Source organism: Neopelma chrysocephalum, unplaced genomic scaffold, assembly GCF_003984885.1.
Source record: "Neopelma chrysocephalum unplaced genomic scaffold, ASM398488v2 Primary Assembly neopelma1_60, whole genome shotgun sequence".
Classification (NCBI taxonomy): Eukaryota; Metazoa; Chordata; class Aves; order Passeriformes; family Pipridae; genus Neopelma; species Neopelma chrysocephalum.
Window position 1 is genome coordinate 16355291 of NW_020897715.1, and position 12106 is coordinate 16367396.

Genomic DNA, 12106 nt, shown 5'->3' on the forward strand with positions numbered 1-12106 from the left:
AAAAAACTTCTGTATACTGAAAATTTAAATATTAATACCATAAAGCACTGAAACATATGATGTTTATATGCAATGGAAATCAATAATGTACAGCCAATGCAACTGCATAATAAAATAGACAACTCCATGCGTAACATCTATATACTATAAAAAGGCTGCAGGCCTGAATAAAGTGGTAAAAGTTGCAAATAGGATTTTAAATAATATTCTAAAAAATCCTGTGGAGTTTGCTGTAAGAGAAAATATTTCCTCTAGAAGAGCTTCATAATTTTTCCCGAAATTCCTAACTTTTTTGCATTAAACCATGGAGAACAAGGACCATGGGAAGAAACCCTGCTCTTTTTCATGAAAACTTCTGCTTATTTGAGAGGTTTACTGTTTCCCCCCTCTTACATATCTAAGCTACACCAAATTATTACATTTACTCATATAATGTACTAAGTTGCCTTCAGAAACCATTTTGAAGAGTATATTTCATTTATAAGAACAACGTTATTCATTATTCTAGGGGCGGGGGGGCAGGGGGCAAATGAACCAGGAAGGTACCCAGATGCAGGGAGAAAGTCTGAAAACAGTTTCTAATTTCTTCTCATGCCGAGAGCAGCTGGTGGGTAGGAAATGAAGGCCTGAACTACTCCCTTTCCTGCCTCATTCTCCTCTGCCTTCCCAATTGTGATTCCCCTTTCTGCCTGGTTTTCTACTCCTTTACCCCTATTAACTCATCTCTTCCTGATTTTGCCTGATTTCACTTAATTCCCAGGAGGATAATGTGCACATGTAACTCTGTAAACACAACATTAACCCAGTGCATTCCCTAGTGCATTATGTCCCCTGTCCAGTTCAAGTGAGCCCCTCAGAGCAATATGGGGCACCCAGTCCTCATCCAGGCTGAGCTACAGCCCTCTTATTCTTGATGTACTATTTTACTATGTTTTCTCAGCTCAAGGACGAGTCAGCACCTACAGAAGTCCCCAGACGTTTCAGTCCAGCAGGTGTCTGAGAGCACGACTGGGGCAGGGCATCTGACATTGCAAAAGAACAGAGCCAAAAAATGCCCCAGACATTTTCCATGCTCCTTTGGGTTTGAACTGCTTTTCTGTTAAGGGCTGTAACCATACTGGATTACTTGCTTATGTGCCCCATATGTACTCAGTCCAGCCTCCTTCCACTTTTTCTAAATCAGTTATTCCCAAATTACTCCAGATAAATGAAGCTCAGTATCTTAATATAACTTAAGCAATCAGTCTTGAAACACTCTAATAAACAGCCAATTCACAATCGAATTTTTCATTCCAAGAAGCAGAATGAGGGGGTTTAACTTCCTGAAGTTGCATTATATGCCTATATTTTCACAAAAACTATTAATTATTGTCCATTTCTGTTACAGCACACTGCTAGGCACTTCCACAGCTGCCCTCCCTTTCCCCAGCCCAGGCACAATTTCCTGAGTTATGGAGTAAACAGAATTACTATGCACAGAATAATCCAAGCAGTCTCTAATGGGGCAGTGTAGGCTCTCTGCCACTCCGTCAGAGTTGCAGGGACCTGCATAACAGAACTGTGATGTTACAGTCTTATGTGGCTAACACTCCCCAGCATTGAAGCGAATAATGCGCCTGGCTTGCCACTAGGCAGATGGAGACTTTGCTGGGGTTGTTTGATGGTAAATGAAGACTTTTTTTTATTTGATCCAAGGAGCTTGGCACAGGAAACCCCCAAATCCTACAATAATAAATCTTCTATTTATCTTTTAAATTCCAGAGCAAAATAAAAACCATTAGGCACCCACAGTCATGGGCCATATTCTATATATTCCTAGCTTCCTACAACCTTCTGGTGTAAAAAAGATTAAGCTTTCTTAAGAAAAAACCTACTTTTCAGTTTAAAAATAACAGCCTTGTTGCCTTGTATGGAGCACAATTTTATTTTATTACACAATGAAAGGGCAGGAGCACTTAGAAATTGTGAAGACGGGCATAATCCAGAAACCTGTATCTGTTCCAGCCTGATAGTTTTCACACCATCAGGCATTTGCAGCAAATCTGAAGAGCAAACATGATCCATCTATAGCATAAAAGTGATCTCCCAGGCATTAACCTCACCGTCATGATTATTTAACTCCTACAGACTGGCACAAAAAAGAAATCCCCATATATAAGCCAAAATTATTCCAGTCCTGACAGTTGTGGTGAGAGGAAGGCTACCTTCTGGCCATGGCTGTCTGTTTAGGGTGTCTCAGAGCAAAAATCAAGTGAGAGGCCAAGATCTCCATGGCGATTACAAGTTCTTAACGCCACTGAAAATTAGGTCACAAAAGCTGCACCCTTGAAAATCAGCACCATAAAACCCTTTAAAATGCAGATACTTGGCTTCTCACAGAATCAGGCCCACCTTTAGCAGCTGCCTCCTAAGTGTGCTTCCAACAGCCTTCATGCTACTGATTTATGCAATGTCATAGGACACTTCCAAAGTCTTTATTAAATAAAAGAACCAACTCAGGGGCAATACACAATTTCACAAGAGGATATGTCAACTAAAAATTTAAAATTGCCAATCCCAATTCTTGCATGGTATTTTATTACAAGTTAAGGCAGCAGCAGAGTCTAGCAGAACCTCAAGGAAGAAGTTTGCTTTCAAAAAAGCCAGTGAGAGTATTTCCATTAAGGTCTGAGAGAGTACAAGGGAACGCTCAACAGGCCTTCTTCTACTATTTTTTCACCCTGACAAGAAAGACTGCTTAAAGCACAACAAAAATAAATTTGCGATATTTTTCTGTGCAAAGTGCATCCACATTCTAAGATGAAAGAGGGATGGCAGAGCAGCACTGGGATAATTTCTTCATCAAATGAAGTGATGCTTGTAAAAGTGGTCAAATGTGAAGACAATAAGAGCTAGGAACATTTAATAACTGACCATTTAATAGGATCCTCAGAGAAGGATTGAGGACAATCCAGTGCAGTGATTAGGTGAAAAAAAATGTCTGTCTGTCAATTTCTCCATCTATTCCCAAGGTCCCTTCTTCCTTGCAGACTCAGATTTACAAAACTGATCTACAGGCATTTCAGGGATAAATCAAGAAGAACCTATTTTTGAAGACTCCCTAACCTTCTCATCATATGCACCATGAATTTCTAAATGTTATAACATGTTCTCATTAGAATTATTTTATGTGCATGGGCATCCTCACAGATGATGGCATCTGCTGGTATCTTCTTTAAGGATTTTGCTATTACTAGTGCAGCTTCTTAAGAAGTATACAATGCACAGTTCTTCACTCTTATTAAAAGCAAAGACACTGTGGTGTCTTCAATTTTCCCCTTAGTTTTGGGGTAGGTTTCTGATCAGGGAGTTCTCCATTTCCTGAAGCTCCTAAAAGAAGAGGCTTGGGTTTGTTAATTCATTGGTCATGGGAAAAATGTCAATGCTAACCAAGAGTGCATCCAGTCCCTGAGTGAAGTCAAAGAACTGTAAGTCATTCATAACTATTCTGTGTGCTCTGGCCCAATGATTTTCAAACAATTTTTGCTGTGGCTGTATTCATATAAATGTGCTGATTATTAATATGATTTGTGTCAGTTTTTAACCAGTTGGTTAAGTACTCTTTAGAAACTCTAAATTGGTTCTTTTAAAGGTGGTTGGAAGTAATTTCTTCCTAAGCTCTTTTCCAAGAGCTACACATGTAGACATAGCTGAGAATGTCCATTTAACGATACTGGAAGATTTCCTTCGCAGAAAGCAAAAGTCTTGAGAAGAATGAAGAGGTGCAGAGACAGTGAAGTGAAACCATCCACTATGACAAGGGCTGAGTTCTACCATGCAAGAGTTTAGTTTAATATTTTATATATATATATAAACATATATATATATAGTGAATCAACAACAAAAACACAGCTTTGGAGAAAAGAAAACTTCATTAAATCCTACAGAACTCGGCAAAGAACTTTGATTTTTAGAAGAAGAAAAATTGGGAAGCAGTTTTGAATGGCCAAATGCTTTATTTGAGTACTATATATAAATAAAAATGCCTTATTTTTTTTAACTGCAAATTTTAAAATGGTTGCATAACTTAAAAACTTTAGATAGTTTGATGATACAAAAATAATATTTAAAGGCTGGTCAAATCCTAAGTTTTCCTGATTCTCAGTGAAGTAAAAAAAAAAAAAAAAGCTTTTATTAAACTCAATCTAAATGAATCCTCACAATCTTCACTTCTTTTCTACTGCATCTCAAAATGAAAAATCCTCAGAAATTCTCTATTGCTGCAAATTGGTATGTTCTGGTCTAAGATATTTGCTAGGTGAATCCTTCCCTCCAACAGCTGCAAGGTTGCACTTGCAAATACGCAGCAACCATCAGACAACCCACTGTCACAGGGGACTGACTCAGACAGTCCTTTCACCATCTTCAAAATACAGTCAGATCAATAGCTCAATTGAGCAAAGGGTATATGGAAATATTATTGTAAATATTATTGTAACAAGTGCTTTTGTCACTTCTTGGATTGATTTACTGATTCATTGTTTTCTGACCTTGCAGAATATGCAATTAAAAGATGCCCTTGGCACAAATATTGTTGCTTGAATTTGAGCTGGCACTATGTTGCCTTTCAGAGTTTTAAAAATTCTTAATCTGCTTTCAAAGAGATTTCAATTTAATTTTACCATACCACTATGTTATCTTTCCCCAGAACTTCTCACCAGAGCATGCAACAGCTTTTAACACAAGAAATGCAACAGGATTGTATTTTTGAGACAGCAGATGTTTCACAGGCTTTAAGGTTGCAATAGTAACCTATTTTAAACAGTACTGGATATAAGCAACAAAAAGCTACACCTTTTTTTTTTTTCTCTGGAAACAAAAATGTCTCAGCATTGCTGGATAGTACTCTCCCTGTGGAAACACTGGTTCAAATAAAAAGCCATAAAAGCCAAATCTTTCTATGTTCTTCTACGCAGAGCTATTCTGGCCGAGATTAGGAACTGGAGCACTGGGAAGATCCCAGTTGCCTGCCTTTTCCTGTACACCCAGGTGCCCACAGCTGCTCTTCCCAATGGAGCCACACAGCTCCCAGGCTGACAAATACTGCCCATTTGCATGTATACCCACCCTCCTTTTGCTGTCAGGATTTAAACATAGCTTCCCATCCCATTATTGCAAAGTAATTGCACTGTCAGAGAGCTAAGAGTTCGCATAAAATCCTGTAATTCCATCAGAAGGCACTAAAAGGCTCAGCCTCTCCCAGAAACTCTGTTGTTCTCTGAAACATTGCTACTTTTAGAAAAGTTAAGCTTTTTTCATTGAACTTGATTTTACATCATCAGTGTAAAGTACAGATCTCAATACAGGGTGATTTAAATCACAGTTGAATGGATTTTACTTGCAAAAGGAACTGATGTAAACGCCATATGATCCTGTCTCAATATATCCAGGAATTTTCTGAATACCCTCAGACTGATTTTAGTGCACTATTAAAACTAGCGTAAGCTTATTAATCTAGATGAGAAGGCAGGAAAAAAGATAGGTTAAAAAAAAGTTTTAATCTTTGGAGACCTAAGATTCATACAAAAATCCAACTGATTACAATAGGAACAGAATCTGTTCACACAGTGATCTGTGCGAATAGAAGTGACTCTAGTGGCGCCGACTGTGTTTTAAAATAATGCAAATGCTCTTTCCTGAACGTAGCACTCTTGGAAGACATCTTTCAACTTTTCCATCTGAAAAAAATATCAGTTTTCCTTGAAGACAGATACAGATAAAACAGAACACTTCTGCCTGAGGAGAGGATAGCTAGGCTGATATTTGATATAAGCGCTCAGTCCCATATGGAAGGAGGGAGAAGTGATTGATGGTTTGTAAAGAATTACTTGACTTTTGCTTGTAACAGAAGCTTTTTGGATTCTCCTGAAGTTCTTGTCAAAGGTAAGAAACATCTTTTGAAACAGCAGTTTTCCCCTTCCCAACAGATGGAATAAACCTGGGTAAAAAATGCTGCAGATTTGAAATATGTATGAAAGAGAGGGGAAAGTTGTTTGCCACGCTGTGCTTTTTCTAATGCTCTGCTACACTGTAAGGTTTGTCTCTATTTTTCTATTACCTGCCCTCTTAATACGGTGTGAGCAATTCACCTCTCTGCAGGAAGAGTTTCACAAACCCAGCAGCAGGAATTCACCAAGTCAGTAAGACGCATGATATCGCAGGGACAAATCCTTCTCGCTCTCAGTCTCCCCTGGCTCCAAGGTCAGAGTTGTATGAACTTGACTAAGACAACCCTTTCCCGAGCCCCCACAGGGCTCTCCTGGCTCTCATCTGGACAGATCCATCTGCCTCCTGTGATTGTCTCCTCTGAGAAGGGAGAGAGCATTAGCTCTGCGGCTGGAGCATGGGGGGAGCAGAGGCATTAGGAGGGTCAGATTTTTGCCTTTCCTTCCATCGTGTACACAAGGGATCAATGGATCTGAGCTCGGTGTCCTCTCTCAAAGAGGAAAACTGATGATTCAACAGGTGAAATGAATTCATACAATCCCAGTCATACACAAATTTGTTAGAAAGACTTCGCATCAATAACTCCCAGTCCCAAGCCAAAGCTGACACTCTGTCTTAACACCTCGTTGTTACAGAGCATTGCTCATTGGCGAGCCTCGAGGACCATGCAAAGGGCGATGTAAACCAGTGCGCTCTACCTCAGGGAAGAGACGAGAAAACGTTCTCTGCCAGCACTTGAAATCCTAGTCCCATCCACCGAGCACTCAAAAAAAAGCTGAAGCGAAAAATTAAGTTAGGTCGCTCCCTATTCGCGGCTGTAACAGCCACTGCTCAAAGAACGGGACTTCATCAATATGAGCATTTGGAAGCAGGGGTATTGAACAAAAAAATAAAGACAGGTCACATATGATCAATCGCATTTCTCCTGCTGTTAAAATCTGTTTGCCTCTCCGGAAGGTGGACGGACTGCGTGGCTTCCGCACTCCCGCCGGTGGAGGGGGTTTGACCGGGGGCGAGGAGGAGCAGGAGCCCTGCGGCGGAGCGGGATTGGGATGGACACCCGTGCAACCTGCCGGGAGAGGCAGGAGAACATGCCTCAGTAAAAGAGATGGAGGCTTTACTCTTGACAGCCACGGAAGGCTTTGTCAAGCTCTCGGATCTTAATCTTATGGATAAGCAGCTGTAATAAACACGTTGTAGGTCTTAAAATGTGTGCCTTATTGTTTTCTCTCGTTGCAAAACCTCGCAGTAGTCCCCTAATGTAGATTCAGATAAACATAGGGAACGAAAAATTAAACTCCCAACAATGCCTTGTTTTCTTTTGGTTTAGTTTGTTGTTTGGGTGTTTGTTAGTTTGTTTTCAGGTGGTCTGGGATTTTTTTAAGCGATATGGGCACTTTTAATTTCTGCAATCAAAAATGCCAATAGGATGTGTGATACAAGGACTGCACTGCCAAAATTCGTTTACAAACTTGACTCGCGAGTTTCTTTGCGAGGAAAAGGACCGTCCCAAAGCCGAAAAATTCCATCTTTTTAACCGCACCGTTTTGTTCTGCCTCTGAAGCGCCTGTTCTCCTCTCACAGTGAAGCGATCCCGACCCTCTAGGGGAGCAGCCGTGCTTCTGTTGGGGAAAACGCGCCTACAGGGAAAGGAGCGCGCTCGGCTCTGCCTCGGTCTGTCCCTGGGCCCTTAGGGTGGCGGAGGGAAGGGTCGACGAATGCCATCGCCGTAAACGACGGTAAACAATATAGACATCAAGGCAGACAACCCCCGGGCCCCCCGTGACCTTTGCGCTGCTCAGGTTAAATCTATAAATACCCAGAAGACACCCGAGCCCATTGTTTTGCTGCCCTCTGAAACCAAACCTGTCAAGGGGACGGAGGGGCGCCCCTCCACTCTCCTGCTCCTCTCGCCTCTCCGCGGCGAGAACCGAGGACCGGTGGAGGATGCCGGGAGCCCGGCCCAGCCCGATGGCGGGGCAGCAGCTGGGAAGTCTTCACTGAGCCCCGGGGCGAGCCCTGCCTCCCGCCGGCCCGGCCGCGGCCCCACGCCCGGCGCGCCCCAGGTGGACGGGGTGGGGAGAGAGACGGTGAGAGCTGCTTGTAATACCGAATTCCTTTTCACAACGTCGTGATTAGAACCCGCACGTGATTAAAATCCAGATTTATCCCCCTTTTAAATGAGTCTCGTAAAAAAGCGCATTAACTCTAGCGACAAGATTCATGGCTGAGACATAAATAACTTGGATATTCAGGAGATATTTTTTATAAACTTGGGGGATTATCCGCTTGCTTTTCTCACCCTTCCCCATACCACACCCAAACCGCCACCTCCCAGCCTGCCATCTCACTTCTCCCAGGAAGATGCGGCCCCGGAGCGCGAGGAGGTCTCTCGGGGTGACTCAGTATCGCCAATATCATCGTCGAAGTGTTTGGGCACGGCTGTAAAATGGCACATAAGGGGTCGAGAATTCCGCCAAGACAGGGAGATAAGGAGCGCTGCCTCCCACGCACCCCCAGGGCTGCAGTTTGTACGCGTCCAGCACAAAGCCGCACCGAAGGCGGCGAAGCCCCAACGCCGGGAGCGGAATGGGGCCACCCCGCCGACACCCCCACTTCACCCCCACCCCCGGAGGTTGGAGAGGAAAATCCATGCCAGCGCGTAGGAGAGAAATCCTGATACCTGCCTGTACGGAAAAGATCTCTAAAAAGGAGAGGGAAGCCTTACTCTGCCCTTGGCCGTGTTTAGTTCCCCGCGGCGAATGATTTTCAGACCCTCCTGAGCTGAAATGGAGGAACTTTACGCGAAAAGATCGATAAATGGGGCTAGCCCGATTTACGTTATCACATGCAAAATCAACACATAATTTCCCAGCCCGTACTGTACCACTTGCGGCTTCTCCGTGGGTACACCGTACCAAGAATCCCTCCAGCAGAAGGAACAGCCCATCGCTACTCGGGGCAGCGGCTTTGGCTGTTGAACCTTTGGGACACTATAAAAATTCCCCCTCCTAATTTTTTTTTTTTTGCTATATCGTTGGAGATTTGGCAAGTTTAAAATACTTTAGGTGTAAAGTTTGTTCTTAATTAGGTCTTGTAAAGATGGAATTTGGTGGTCATTATAGAGCCGCTAATCAATTTTCACCCAGGAGCAAAGGTACACCTCGGAGGAATTAGGTTTTATGAAGTGACTGTGCAAATTACACTCGTGGACTTTATTTAAAGTCTATCAACCTCCTAAAAATTATTTCTCAAACTGTTCTTGATTTCCTTTGCTTTATGAAAAACATCACGTTTGCTTTCTGAGGTTTCAGGCACTAGCAGTCATTCTGTCCCGCTCTCCAATCTGGCACAGAGGGAGTTTTCCAATTTTCCATTTCGAATTCGTGGAGAAAAGGGCAAGTTAAACTTTTAGACTATACAAAAATATATCCTATTTCTGCTAAAAAAATAAGAAAAACGGTTCTAAAAAGAGAAGACTGACGCACAGATCTGCTCTGTTATTAGACATTGGATTTTTTGTTTTGAACAGGGAAGTCCCTGAAAACCTGAGCTATCTTTTTACTGTTTGATCGCTGCTGTCCCCTCTCCTTTACTCACGTTCCTTCGCTGGAAGAGACGTCCCTGGCAGCAGATTTTACCTACTTCTCCTTAGGATCCGCACCGGGAAGGGCTGTTGCTATTCAAAGCAAATTGAACTGCGGTTCCTTGAGAGCGTAGCTGGGCGAGGTCTTCGGAGTTCCCAGTCTTTAGCTCCGTTCAAAACCACTTTAAATATTTTTTTTTACAGCAAATATTTTTGACACCTCTATCTCTCTTTATCTTTTTTTTTTCTCCTTTTTCTATGTTTGTTTGTTTGTTTTTGTTTTCTTGGTTTTTTCTGGATCTTGAGCTGATGCTTACTGATAGCTCAGGGAACGTCATGTAAAATAAATAAAAATAATTTTTAAAAGGTGTTTTCTTCTCCAAGTGCGGCGGAGCGGACTTGGCACAACTGGAGGAAATTTCTGCACTTTTTCTCACAGTGTTGCTCAAAGAAATCGCTTGACCTTTTTCCCCCATCCGAATATTAAAAATGAAGTTAAATCCCCTAAAATTCGTTTTCTCCCCACACTACAATTATAAGCTCGGGACCGGTCTCTCCGTCCCTTTCTAAGACGCTGGGGAGCGTGGCGTGGGGAAGGCGCGAAGGGCGTGGGAGCAGTGGGGGTTGGAGGCACGGGGCCTGGCGCGTTTTCACTCCCGGGGTAGTCGCGGGTCCGCGGCTGCTTTCGCAGCACCGTCGGTTTAGGCCGGAGAGAAAAGACCGGAGGGAAAAGAGGAGACCGGGGGTTTCGCTGGAGCCAAATAATAGCTCCGAGCTACTGGAACCCCTTTAAATAAAAATAAATAAACGAGAGTTTAAAATTAAAAGTACAGACACAAGAAGGGAAGTGTTGTTCTCCCTCTTCCCTAACCCTGTGCTGCCGGCCGAGGGACCGCGGCCCCGGCGCTGCTCCATGCGCCCCGGTCCCCGGGGCCGGACTCCTCGGAGTCCTTCTCACCCACTGAGGCCCTTTTCCCTGCCAGGAGCAGTAGGAGAGGGAGGAGAGGGTAGGACCCCCTCCGCCGTCTCCCCAGGCCTCCGCTGCGGCTTGTGCGCTCCGTCCCGGGAGCGGAGCGAGGCCGCGCCGCCGAGCCCCAGTGGGCCCGATCCCGGGAGACGGATCAGGCCCCCAGCCACTCGCTGCCGGGCCCGGCCCAGCCCGGGGAGGCTTCGGGTGGGAACTCGCCGCAGGGGTGTGTAGCGGGTCCCCGTCGCTCTGAGGAGCCGGCGACACCCGCCTCGGTGCAGGGCTGATCCTGGACTCCTCCTCCTCCTCCACCGAAAACTCCGGCGCACGGTCTCCACGAAACAGACTCGGGGGGTTAGCTGGCAACTCGGAAGGAGGAGATGGGTGCATGTCGCACCCCACTCCTTTGCCCCCGACCCACCCGGCAATTCCGCGATCGGAGGCCGGGAAGCTCCGGAACAAGGACTACCGCGTGTCCCGAGACACTCGTGAAGGACTATCGCGACCGACAGGCACGGAGAGGGAGGAGAGGGGGAGAAACAAAAAGCGGAGCCGGCACGCCGCCCCTCCCGGGATATCATGGAGCTGTGGGGGGAAAAGAGACGCAGCGAGTAGGAGAAAAGTCCCCGGAAACTGAAAGGAAAAAAAATCCAAGAAATCTCCGCAAAAATCCTGCTTCCTTTTCCTCTACCCCCAGTCCCGGATGTTTTCTGGGACACGCTGCCGGGTACAGCTCTCCCGGCGGGTAGCGAGTGGCGAGTGGCGGGGAGGGAGCGGGGCGGGCGGGGGAGTCCCGAAGAGAAAGGAGTCGCACTAACCGGGGTTGAGGTCCAGGCACTGAGTCGGGTCTTCATTGTCCCCCAGCTGGCCATTGGGGCTGAGGCTTTCCATGGACAAATCCAGCCCCTTGTCCTCCCAGTCTCGCAGTTTCCTCTTTTTATTTGTCCCGATCAAGGCTTCTACCGAGAATGCGTGCGCTCGGGAGCTGAGGGCCACCGCCGATCTTCGCCTCTCACTCATCTTATCCCCCAGCCCAGGCCCTTGGGCAGAGGAGCGACCAGTGGCTGGGAGCGCACAGCTCGGGGACCAGAGGCAGAGCCTCTTGCTTCTTTTTCCCCCCCACCCCTCCCCAGCTGCACCCCCAGAAGAACCAGCCCTCAGTCTCCTGAAAGCACTACATGAGGCTGCAGATACTCCGCAGGCAGAGCCGGGAGGGTGTGCTCAGCCCAGGTCCCAGCACTTGCTCAGAGGGGCTGCAGGCTGGATTTTTTTTTTTTTTCCTTCTCCCCTTTCCTTCTGTCTCTCTCTGATTGATCCAAACTTCTGGGATTTTTTTTTTCTCCAAGAGTTAGGCAGGCTGTGTGCGCCTGTCAAGGAAAAAAAAAAGAAAGGAAAAAAAAAAAACCTGTCCCCGGCCAATAGGAGGGAGAGCTCGGGAGAGACCCAAAAGCTGCGACCCAATGGGGAGGGAAGGGAGACTCGGGCTTCAGGGAGAGGAATTTTGGCCATCTGAGTCCTGGAGCACCGGCCGGGAGAATTAACTGTTTGAAGAACGGGGAGCCAGTAGG

At 45.4% G+C, this 12106-nt stretch overlaps 1 protein-coding gene across 2 annotated transcripts in view; it reads right to left on the bottom strand.

Moving 5' to 3' along the window:
- TBX15 (T-box 15) overlaps positions 1-11859 on the bottom strand; it is a 106855-nt gene extending 94996 nt beyond the window's left edge. For both annotated transcript variants that reach the window (XM_027681497.1, XM_027681496.1), the window contains exon 1: positions 11357-11859. In XM_027681497.1, coding sequence (XP_027537298.1) covers positions 11357-11558 — 202 coding nt within the window. In that variant the 5' untranslated portion in view covers positions 11559-11859. The remainder of the gene's footprint in view (positions 1-11356) is intronic.
- Positions 11860-12106: the final 247 nt, after the last annotated feature.